General features: G+C 43.4%; 2 protein-coding genes across 2 annotated transcripts in view; both read right to left on the bottom strand.

Annotated features, from left to right (window-relative positions):
* LPCAT2 (lysophosphatidylcholine acyltransferase 2) overlaps positions 1–12,591 on the bottom strand; it is a 62,111-nt gene that overhangs the window by 8,085 nt on the left and 41,435 nt on the right. Inside the window, exon 12 of the mRNA XM_045806812.2 lies at positions 213–311. Within this exon, the coding sequence (XP_045662768.1) occupies positions 213–311 (99 nt within the window). The remainder of the gene's footprint in view (positions 1–212; positions 312–12,591) is intronic.
* CAPNS2 (calpain small subunit 2) lies at positions 3,859–12,003 on the bottom strand. The gene has a single exon (XM_045806813.2). It carries the CDS (start codon positions 8,757–8,759, stop codon positions 8,001–8,003), a length of 759 nt encoding a protein of 252 aa, XP_045662769.1. The 5' UTR covers positions 8,760–12,003; the 3' UTR covers positions 3,859–8,000.

Below are 12,591 nucleotides of genomic sequence, written 5' to 3'. Positions count from 1 at the left end.
ACGGGGCTGCTCCCATAGACCGCCCTTGTGCTTAACTGGATGCCGGTGTTTTCTTTATTCTCAGGAACAATTGTCTTAATTGCATTACCCCCGTGTACACGTCGTGGCGGATCTATAAACTCATGTAACAGATACTGATTTCCAAATAATACGCTTCGAGTCAACTCTTGTTCACAAGGCAGACCCAGAGGCTTCAGTGGGGCCGACAGTACCTTAAATGCCACCTGGATGATGTCCTCTGTGTTGGCAGGGTTGCACAAGACAGCCAGGCCGATCACATATTCGCGGAAGTCAATACTGCCATCGTGGTTCTGTGGAAGGAGGGGAGAAATCAATTAGCGGGCCCACTAGTTGAATTACTATTAATCGCAGCCCCAAAGGTGAAATCCAGGCATGTCACACAGCTCAATGTCATCGTGCACTGAGCCTATTTGGAAAAAAGTTGGCACTGAGAGGGGACGGCAATATATTTCTGTTTAGTAATGAATATAAACATTGGATCACTGTGGCCATTTAGTGGTTCCGTGGCACCCGGTGTGGGTTCTTGAGCTCAACCCTGGTGGAAGCCTCTCTACCAGGCAGGATCTAGAATCTTGGTAGTGGCCCCGCCATGACCAACAGGTCACTAAAGGGGGACCAGGGTCACTAAGCAACCCCCTACATGCAGACAATGGAAAGGAAGGGAAAGGGAAACTGAGGCAGCAGTAGCAAATGGAGTCTTTCTTCCTCGCAGGCTTTCTCTGTAACAAACCAGGAGCCAGGCAGCAAACCGGAGCCATGTCAGTGGCCACCTGGTGATGGGAGGCCCCAGGAAATCCTGAACTTCTAAGAGTCTAACTAGTACGATATGAGTATCTCTACACTTCAGGAGGTATTCCATGATGGCAACAGAGAAGAAGGTATTGATAATTCTAAGCCAGGCTGACTGATTGCAGAGTTTCCTACACGTGAACTACTCACCTAGACAGGAACCCTGAGGATGAAGTGGGGAGAAGGAAAGAGAACTGAAAAGAAGCCCTGTGATGATACTATCCCAGGTGTCAGAAGCATTTTGGCAGCAAAATCTTCAAGTGATGAATTCCCAGATAAAGTGTGAATTAGGAACGACACAGCTAGCGCAGTGCTTGACAGATGAACAAATGGTGTTTGGCGTCAGTAAGAGTGTCATCTTTAACTCTGACTGAGGGTCTACACTTCGACCATCAGGAGCTCCTTTCGGGCAAGGATTGCTTTCTTTGCGTGGCGGTGTATTTCCATTACTTGGCACACGTAGCTACCTAAGCGCTGAAAACAAACACTACCTTTTCCTCCTTGACCCTTACCTATGACGTTGGGTTCACTTTCAAGCTAAGGCAAGTGTTCTTTGCTGTGGTTTCATGGATGAGCTTGGGGAAAGGGGAAGCCATGAAGCCCCTGACAAGGTGTGCAGTTTTGGTGTGTACACGTTTCCAGGGAAGAAAATTGCAGCTTTGACCTGCTCCTTAAAGCAACCAAGACTCAAAAGATCAAGAGTCACTTTTACCTTACTCCTTTATCTTACTGCAGGGTGGGAACTAAAAGGAGGAATAACTTAACTTCCCTTTCCCACCAGAGAAGGTAGAAACAAAGGTATTTTAAGATTTCCCTTAAGGAATAGGGTTTATTCCTGGGACCTCAACTCAGGTCATCTGACTTCCAATTTTTGTCTGGTTACCTATAAAGGAGCTGTTTTCTTCCTTTTCTTCCCCCCCCCTTTTTTTTAAGATTTATTTATTTATTTGAGAGAGAGAGAAAGAGAAAGAGAGAGAGACAGCACGTGAATGGGGAAGGGGCAGAGGGAGAGGGAGAGACTCCCCACTGAGGGCCGAGCCCAGGTAGAGCTGGATCCTAAGACCCTGAAACCATGACCTGAGCCGAAATCAAGAGTCGGACGCTTAACCCACCAGCCACCCAGGGGCCCCGCTTCCTTTTCTTGAGCCAATTTTTTTTTTTAAAAGCTGATCTTTTTTTAAAAAAATGTATCATTTACATCCAATGAAAAGCACCCATTTTAAGCATACAGTTAATGTGCTTCGACAAACGTATGCACCAGGGTAACGTATGCACCACCACAATCAATAGCTACACCATTTTCATCACCCCAGAAAGTTCAGAGACAGTGGAGTTTTAAGTGACATCATTTCCTTCTTGTGCCACCACCATTCATTTCCTTGCACACCAGAGAGGGCTGCTGTTCATTAGCATCAGAGGCCGAGCCGCTCACTGAATCATGGACCTGCTGTCACTAGAGGGTACATCTGTTCCTCCATTGGCTTTATGAAGCAACACAGAAGTCTTGAATGGAAGGTCTGAAGAAGAGATGGAAGAATGGTCGATGGACAATGAAGATACCATCATAGATTGTGTGATTGGAAATACTCTTTTGAATTTATGTTGTCTCTTTATCGTGAGGCATCCAATTTTTCTCTATACCAACTGAACCCTATGTATAACAGAGGTCAAACATCATAACTCAGAGGGCGCCTGGGTGGCACAGCGGTTAAGCGTCTGCCTTCGGCTCAGGGCGTGATCCCAGCATTATGGGATCGAGCCCCACATGAGGCTCCCCCACTATGAGCCTGCTTCTTCCTCTCCCACTCCCCCTGCTTGTGTTCCCTCTCTTGCTGGCTGTCTCTATCCTGTCGAATAAATAAATAAAATCTTTAAAAAAAAACCATCATAACTCATTTTGCAGATGGAGAAAGGACCCTTTGTCTTACCGCTATTCACAAAACAAGGTAATATTCTGGACCTCTAATATTCGAGAACAGTCTTATCTCTGAATGGTTTTGGATGACAAAAAGAAGCAGACGCTTGATAATCATTCACACGCGAAATTATATGTCAGTTTTCATCTTAGTAATGAGAAGGGGAAAGAAGCAGCATGGAAATTATTCTCAGGTATTTTATTACTGGATCAATAAAATAATACATTGTTAAGGTTCCAAATTCAGAATAATGAAACTTTGAACTGGAAGGAATCTTAGAAATAATCCTTTCAACTAATTCATTTTGGCTAATAAAAAAAAATGAGAACCCTACGAACCAGCAATTGCACAACGCAGTGTTCCAAAGGGCACCCGCACCCCGATGTTTACAGCAGCAATGTCCACAATAGCCAAACTACGGAAAGAGCCCAGGTGTCCGACAGATGAATGGATAAAGAAGATGTATATATGTATACACACACACACACACACACACACACACACACACACACACTGGAATATTACTCAATACACACACACACACATATATATACACACAACGGAATATTACTCAGCCATTAAAAAAATGAAATCTTACCATTTGCAAGAATGTGAATGAAACTAGAGGGTATTACACTAAGTGAAATAAGTCAATCACAGAAAGACAAATACCATATGATTTTACTCATATATGGAATTTAAGAAACAAAACAAATGAACATAGGGGAAGGGAGGGAAAAATGAAATAATACGAAATCAGAGGGAAACAAACCATAAGAGACTCTTAACTATAGGGAACAAACTGAGGCTTGCTGGGGGTGGGGGGTGGGGGGGATGGGGTAACAGGGTGATGGGCATTAAGCAGGGCATGTGATATAATGAGCATTGGGTGTTATATGTAACTGATGACTAAACTCTACCTCTGAAACTAATAATACAGTAAATGTTAATTAATTGATTTTAAATTTAAAAAATGAGACATAAGCTTTACTTGAGGTCATAAAACATGCTATTACCATTAACTCCAATGAAAATTTAGGTAATTGGACTCTAAATCATTCAAATTAAAGCAAGTAGCTTAATAAAATAAATTCAGAAACAGATAATTACAAAGTATACAACAAAACACGCTCCTTTAATTTTTTAATTTCAAATAAATTCCATGACAAAAATTATCCTTCAAATCTGTGGTTCTTTTCTTTAAAAACCTATTGAGAATTTCTCAGGAAGAATTATAAACTTAAAAAAAACCACCCAGACTTGAAAATATTTCAGGGCCCCACTTCAAAGGAGGAGCCCAGCTTTCTGGAAGGAGATGTTAATCTCTCCATAATCTGTCTTAATCTGGGGGCCGGGACAGCCCCGAGTAGGACCTATGGATTCATACTGGGTCACTGCAAAAAGAAGGGGTGACTGAGGCTGGCTGAAACAGTAGATGGTGGTCCCTGTCCTCTCCCTGGTAGTCAGCAGGATCAGAAAAGCATGGAAGTGAAGGCTGGGTGTCACTGTGACCTCTCGGCGCCCCAGTGCCTTGTCATCCCCACAATCACACGACACAGGCTTCTCAGACCAGTGGGAAGCCAGACCATCACGTGTGCAGACATGGTCCATTTAAAATTCCAGAAGGAATAAATGGTGGGGTTCCTGTGTCTGATTCTCAGGTAGCCATTCCCTAAGGCTTTTCCTAGTCGAATTATTCAACATTTTTATTCCTACCGAATCAGATATGTTTTACAACCTTAAAGTCCAGCAACATTTAAGGATGTGGTTCTGAATACACGTTGAGATGGTGAACTCCCAAAGATAAGGACTATATTGTCTTTGGTGTGTTGTAATTGATATCATCCCTGCAAATGAGAGATAATCAATGCCATCAAAACAATTTAGAAATGTCTACATAAAAACAGAACCGACAGCCAACAGAAAAAGGCTTTGAGTCTCTGAAGATTAACTTTACCAATCCAAAGGAGTACTATATTTAAAATACAGTAAGTTCTCAGTTTTCCAGAGGAGCCTGGGAAGAGGTGTTCTGCTTACTCGAATATTCTTATTAAGAGCGTATTTTCTACCCACAGACATAATTGTATTACCAATTTTCTCGGAATTAAATTGCTTTAATCCACTTAGCATTAAACACAGACACTTTTAAGAAGTAATTTTGAAAGCATCTCAAGATCAATAGATGTGTTAAATATCAGGGCCCTGCAGGGGTATCTGTGAATATTCTTTAAAGGACCCATTATGGGTTAGTTGTGCAATATTACTGATGAAATCTCTCACTTAAAAAAAAAATCAGTTCTTAAAAATACATGCACTACTACTCAAAAGATATTTCAAATGTGACCTTTAAGATGATGTACACATTTTGAATATCCTTGGAGGTCTGCTTTTCTTAGGTACAAGCCTACGTACATGGGTACAGAGCTACATTCTTTTTCCTGCTGTTACAGGTGACAGAATCCAGTGGATTATATTAAGATAAAGATGTTTTAGAAATCATACGGGATGTTTTGAAATTTTAAAATGTAGATGGTACAACTTCACATGCTTTTTAAAATCATTGAGTATTATTTTCAACTTACTACATTGATTGTATTGCTTAATGTTAGAAATTGAAATATCGGGGCACCTGGGTGGCACAGCGGTTAAGTGTCTGCCTTTGGCTCAGGGTGTGATCCCAGCATTATGGGATCGAGCCCCACATCAGGCTCCTCCACTATGAGCCTGCTTCTTCCTCTCCCACTCCCCCTGCTTGTGTTCCCTCTCTCGCTGGCTGTCTCTCTCTCTGTCGAATAAATAAATAAAATCTTAAAAAAAAAAAGAAATTGAAATATCATGGGGTGGAATGACATGAATCAAAGACCTTCGTCTCAGCCTATAGGAGGCTTCCATGTAAAAATGGCAAAATAAGAAACAAAAATCATCAGATAAATACTCCCTCTTACATTGAAAATGTGCCTTTAAAATGTCAACTTTTGGATAAAAACTAAGAAATTCAATCCTTCGTCAGGCTATCGGTTTTAGCCAATGCCAAAGTTTTGAGTACTTAACGAAGTCCGGAGTTGAGACTGGATTTTCTAGCTTCTCCTCTAGTGATGGGGTTACCTGTACACATTTTATACAAATTCAGAAGAGAACAGAAGAGAAATGTAGGTAACTTCAGGATGTTTTGCCTTGTGCGGGCAGGAAGAGAATCATAAAAGCAGATAATCCCCTGACGCGAGGAGCAAGAAAAATACTTAATACCACCCCCAGCATGAGATAACCATCTTAAGCTTCATAAAATATTTAGAATTAACTGAGGACAAACAAGGGTAAGGCTCTGTTGCCCTTTCTACAACCATCATGTGGAAAGGTTAAATTATAAACCTAGTATTCTGAGGACCTTAAAAGGCATCTTGGCAGTTTTCCCCTTTCTTGGCTGGAGGCCTACGCTCATGCCTGACATATGAATGGGCAGATTCTAAAATAGGGATCCTGATAGTAATATGTGGTTGCTGGCAGCAGCCTTTTTCTGATGTGACCATACCTGGCTAAGTAGCCCACCAGAGCAAGCTTACATTTACAGGTCCCTAGAGGAAGGCGGATGTGGTCTCTGGGCTTGGCTCCGTGCAGAATTATACGCCTGTGGTGTTTCATAAATATTATATGATGGTGACGATGGTGAGCGCAGAGGCCAAATGCCAACCTCTCCTAATGTCACTGGGGATTTCTCACCCGCAGCTGCGGGCTCTTAACAGGAGAGTTACATCAGTTCCACAGTTAAACTTACCTCTAAATGAGTCAAAAGAGGAAGGAAGAATTTATCTTCCAACTCAGAAGGACCCCCTAAAGTAGCCTTTGGAGAGAGAGGGAATGCACTGAGTCAGAGAAGCAGGAGGGGTGGGAGCCAATGAAAGAGCAGGTGGGGTAGGGGGGTGGGGAGGGGAGACTGAAGGCTTGCATACGCAGCCCCTCTGGCTCAGTCTACTTCCTCGGGGATTCTGGATTCTGCCAGCCCCATCATAACTGCTTGAATCAAAATGATAGAGCCAAACCAAGGGCCATACACACGAAAGGAATGACTGTCCTGGCTGATGACCTTGGCTGCTTATTGAAGTTACCTTGGGGAGCTTTAAAAATACTCATCTCCAGGCCCCGCCTCTAAAGAGTCTTCTTTAACCCATTTGGAGTGGGACTCCGCCATCAGTATTCCTAAGGAGCTCTCCCCGTGATTGGGAATCACAGTCCGGACTGAGAACCACTGTAACAGTCAATAATATTTATATATCTTTATATATCTCTATATATCTCTATGTTCCTTTATATACCAAAGAACTGATCACTGTATGCTTTTCCTTCCCCGCCCCCTTCTTTGCTTACGTTCCTTCTGTCTGCAGTTTTCCAAGAGGAACAACAACAACAAAACATTCCTAGCTCTGAGGCAGGGCAAGACACGACAAGAGCCGGCCAATGTGTGCTGGGCATGCCTGATTTTGTATAAAGCGCTTGCAAGAATGATCGAGGGTGACATTTTGGACTACGGGTCCACCCTTCATTCTCCAACGCCCTGACCCTCTTTACAAATACATCCAAACAAAACAAACTTGCTGCATGCTTCTTCTACTGGAGAAACAGGACTAAGGAATTCTGGAATTTTAGACAGTTGCTCCACCGTTAAAAACACATAGATACTTACCTTACATGAAATTCCTCCTTTTCTCATTTCTGAACCTGTTTCTATACAGTTAAATACATTTCCAGGAAAACATTTTTTCTTTCTTTCTTTTCTTTCTTTTTTTATATATATAATGGAAAAACCAGATGTGAATTATTAAGAGAAAAACAGATTCTGAACTTCCCTCCTCCTCACCTTTTTAAAGGGAAAAATAGATCTCTTGAGGGCTTTCTTGATTTATTCCAGGGTTTTTTCAAAATTTCATTCTCAATAACAGCAAATGTCCTGCCTTTGGAATTCACTCACCAAACAACCAATGCCCTATTAAAATCTACTCCACGGGGGCTCTGCCCCCCCCCCATCGCATATATATGTCCATAGACAGCCAGTATCTCAAAGAGCTGACATACAAACCACTCAGAACATTTTTCATTTAAAAAGAAATCTGTTTTAATTAAGCGCTGAAGGGCAGCCCCGGTTCAGAAGCGTGCAGGGTGGTGTACGAGCTCTCGGGCAATGACAGCTCTGGGACAGGGTATCAGTCTCCGTGCAGAAGGCAAGGCGAGGCTTTCAGGAGTCCCGTCCTCGGGGAGGGCGCTGGCTTCTGGGCGCCCACTTCAGGAATACATGGTCAGCTGCAGCCATTCTTGGAGGGACACTTGAACCAGGCCGTCTGTGTCTCTGTCCAGGGATCTGAAGGCACGGAACATGGCATCCAGGCGGACCAGGCAGCTGATGAAGTTGTTGAAATCCATGCTGCCGTCCTCCTCGGCGTATCGGCGGACGATCATTTGGTAAAGTTGCTCATTTAGCTGGAAACCCGCGGCCTGCAGAGCCCCGCGCAGCTGAGAACTTCCCAGGGACCCAGAACGGTCCCTGTCATATTGCTTATAGACGCACTGCCATTTCCTGATGTTGTTCCAGAGGTACTTAAATTCTTCGAAGCCCAGCTTGCCCGTCGTGTCGCTGTCCATCACAGACACGATGCTCCGGCAGGTGTCAAGACTAAAGCCGTCGGTCTTCAGGTCCTTGTGCTTAGAAAGGACTTTGTTGAGAATATTCATGAGGTCGGTGGCACCCACCTCCATGTCCGGTCCTGCCAGCTGTGCAAACTGTTGCCGAAACCGACGAACTTCCTCACTTTCGCTGGCCTCCACGTTGGTGAAATGTTGCTGAGTGGGCGGCGGTTCTGGGGTGTACTGAGCGGCTGCAGCCTCGCTGATGAAATTCACAATTCCTCCAACTAGCCCTCCGATGTTTCGTCCCCCTCCTCCTCCTCCACCTCCTCTTCTCTGACCACCTCCTCCAAGAAGGCCTCCAAGAGCTTCTCCAAGCCCTCGATCGGCCCCTTCCAATAAAGCCTTTGCGAGAAACATGCTTTTGGTTTAACAAGCAAGTGTAAAAGCCGCTGATGTCTTGGAGATGGTGTGGAGAGAGGTGAAATGGAGTCTCATTAGCTTACAGGTGGAAGAACTGGCTTTTCTGTACCTGCTTGCAGGGCGCCACGCCCCATGGTGCTATGTCTCCCCTCCTACTGAAAGCCTGACTTCCATTAGGTCCTAGCACCTGCCAGTTTTGAGAGGGTACGTTATGGTGTGTATGACGAATTACAAGAAATAATATTTTTAAATGTAATATATTCAAATACACATCTCTATACATCACTGATCTCTTGGCACCTGAAAGATGACATGCACTTTCCGACCTGAAGAAGCTAAATGATTCAAAGGTATCAAGAATTTCTTTTCTAAGGCATATCTCCTGTTAGCGCAGAATGGAATTCTTGGGCGTTGGGAGGCTATTTCCCTAATCCCTTTCCTTTAGCAAAGATTCCCCAAATCCAACGCTCTTAAGAAAAACTTGGAAGGGAGGCTTTTAAGATGCAGGGTCCCCAGGTCCCATCCTCAGAGATTCTGACTCTAGGGTCTGCTGTCGGGCTAAGGATCCACATTTCTGGAACCATTTTTGGAGTGTAACAGGCACGTGGAAAACCGTACAAGTCACAACCGGAGAGCTCAGAGAGGTTCACACACCGTACACACCTACGTCACAACAGCCAGATCAAGAGATAGGATATCCCCGTACCCTAGAACCCCCTCCTGCTTTCTAGCTACTCTTCCTCCCTTCCTTCCCTGCCCTCCTCATCTTGACATCGAACACCATCAACTGACTCCCGTGCCGTAAATACACGGAATCATACAGTATATACTTCTTCGTGTCTTGTTCTGAAATCTGAATTAAAATCTCTAAAAACTGTGGTAAAACACACATAACATGGAATTCACCATCGCAACTATTTTTTAAGAGTTCAGTGCAGTGGTTTTAGGTACATGCACATTATCGTGTAGCCATTACCGCCGTCTATCCCCAGAAACGACAGCAGAGAGAGGCAGATCAGCAGAAAATACTGGAAAGGGCTTTGAACTGCCATGTGGCCATCGGTCTCTCAGTGGGAACTACCCAAGCTCGACTATGAAGTCAAGAGGAGAGGAGATGTAAAATTATGTTGTAAGTTGTACAATTTCTAGAACTGAACAACAATTGTTCTAGCTGTTGTTAGGAAGAGAGCAGTAGCTGGGAGACACTGCTCTGTTCAGGGCACGGGAGCAATGTCTCCTTCTGCCACACCCAGTGGTTTGTGTAAAACTCGCCAACCACTGGTTTTATGATACAATGACTCCAATAACTGGTCTCACGGGCACAATGAAATGGCCTCTGTGAACACCAAAGGCCAAATGTCTTCCTTCGCCCCACAGAAGAAAGCACCACAAAAGGATTGTCTTCCTTTTAGGGGATCACAGGGCCATCTGGCCTCAGACAGATGTAAACCCATTCATATGAACTTCTCTCGGAGGAAATTACATGGGCTTTATTTTTATAATATTGCAAATTAACTTGATAGCAACCACTGCCCCATAAAACACGCCTCCTCATGCCCAGCTGAAGTGGTTTTCCCTGAGGTTTAAATCCAATTCCTCTCATTCATTTTCTATGAAGATGGAGGGCATTTGGCTAACAGTTTCTCATAAGCCATCCTAGAATAAAGGACACTTATTAGATTAACAAGCCTTCTCTTCTCTGGACTACTGAATCCCCTGAGGCTATTTATTAGAACATTAATAGCAACGTGGGTTGCCATCTGGGGGAACGCTACTGCCCAGATCAGGAGGGAAAAAGACTAGGGGAGAAGGCCACATTTGATGGAAAATTCAACCTCCATTTGAGGGGGACAATTTACTGAATGTGAAAAAAGTAAACAGAGAAACATGAATGCTATTAACCACATTATTCATAATAGCCTCACAGTAGAAACAACCTGAACGCCCACCAGCTGGTGAATAAACGAAATGCAATGCGTCCATATAATGGAGTACTTCTCGGCAAGCAAAGAGGACAAATTACCGATACACGCTAACGCATGGATGACCCGTAAAAACATGAGGCGAAGTTGACAGAAGCCAGACACGTGAGACCATCTACTGTATGATTCCATTACATGAAACGTCCAGACAAGGCAAACCCATGGAGACAGAAAGTCTTTCTTCTAGACCGGGTCTAGAATTACACCAAAGGACTTACAACTCCGTTGTGGCTGCCTAGGGCTGGGAGACAGCTGGGGACAGGAACTAACACTTAATGCCTCCAGGAGACTCCGTGGGGTGATGGAAATGTTCTCAAGCTGATTTATGGAGATGATGGCACAACTTGGCAAATTTACTCAAAAAATCATTGACTTGTAGGCTTGAAATGGGTGAGCGATAGGATATGTAAAAAAGCCCTAAGAACCCATCTATGTATAAAGAAGCCCATATATGTGTGTGTATATATATATATATATATATATATATATATATATATATATATATATGCATATAAAGTCAACAGTGACAGTTTGAAGGAAGAAGGATACTGACAAGCCATTCTAGTCTCAGTCCTGCAACTAACCAGCTGTGTAGCCTTGAGCACGTCACTTCCTCTCTCAGGCTGGTTGCCTTCTGCAAAATGAGGAAGGTGGGCAGTTGGACGGAAAGGTCCTTTCAGCTCTAGAATCCTGGGAGTCCAGATCCTCACGTGCCCTGAAATGGTGGCAGCGGCATCATTCTTGCCTTGCATTTCCTTTCCTTCTCCGGCCCAAGTGTTTTTCATGCTCTATGTTGATTTAATTTAACCTGCTTTTTTCTTGGGTCTGGTTCCACCACTTTTAAGGACATACTTACCCTTATCCCCGCTTTGACATATTGTCTGCTTTTCACAACTATTCCTGGTGGCATCCTATCAAGTATGGTGCTCCTCCAAACAGAATGCCAAGGTGGGGGCGCTGAACCCAGAAGGACGTTCAGCTCCCACTTGCAGCAAAGCCTTTCTGTCAAGGGGGACTTTCACCCAACTGCGGCATGATCTGGACCAGACCTTCCTAATTTATTGATGAGGATGTCATGTTGGATGAAATCAAAAGCCTTTCTAGAACCCATATAGATAATATCTATTTCTTCTTCTTTATCATCTTGGACCGTCACTCTGTCATAGGAGGAAATTAAATTGGTCTGACACAATTTGCTCTTTACAAAGCTCTGTTCTTTACTTCCTTGTGCTCATGGAGGAGGCCAGCGATAGCTCACTTGTGCTTATAAAAAAAAAAAAAAAGGTTAAGCTTTAACTCATGCAGCCTCCTTTCTTTTCCTTCTAAGCATCTCCTAGGTATACCTGCATGGAGGAGCCAAAACGAAGAGTATAATTCTCATTCTTCACTGGAGATTTATAACGGATTTATAACAGATTTATAACAGAGATTTATAACGAGATAATAACACTCGGTGAGAGAAAATACTATAATGGATTGAATGGAGGAGCTAAGTCAACCTAAGACATGGACAGGGAAATGATCAGACACATAGGACCACCATTTAGGATAACTCCTACAACTGCATAGAGAGAAGGTTATAGCCTTTTTCTGTTAATTGCATCATACAAATTGTGGGTAAATTTCACATAACAAATCTTGATTAACTGAGATTGCAATCAACAGTTCTTTTCACATGAACTATGAAATACTATATTACACATCAAACCTGAGCTGGAAATTTAAAGAAGACTTCACTGTTGTTAGTATTCACCTCTGCCACTGTAGACAGAAAGCAGCCACAAGCAGTAAATAGAGAAATGGGCATGGCTGTGTCTCAATAAAACTTTATTAACAAAACAGGCCCC

Source organism: Ursus americanus, chromosome 21, assembly GCF_024610735.1.
Source record: "Ursus americanus isolate L20-20 chromosome 21, mUrsAme1.1.p, whole genome shotgun sequence".
NCBI classification, from domain to species: Eukaryota; Metazoa; Chordata; class Mammalia; order Carnivora; family Ursidae; genus Ursus; species Ursus americanus.
The sequence above is the reverse complement of the archived record's forward strand: the minus strand, read 5'-3'. Positions and strand labels throughout refer to the sequence as shown.

Coding starts and splice junctions, on each gene's coding strand:
- CAPNS2 (XM_045806813.2), bottom strand. CDS start 8,759: ATGTTTCTCGCAAAGGCTTTATTGGAAGGGGCCGATCGAGGGCTTGGA.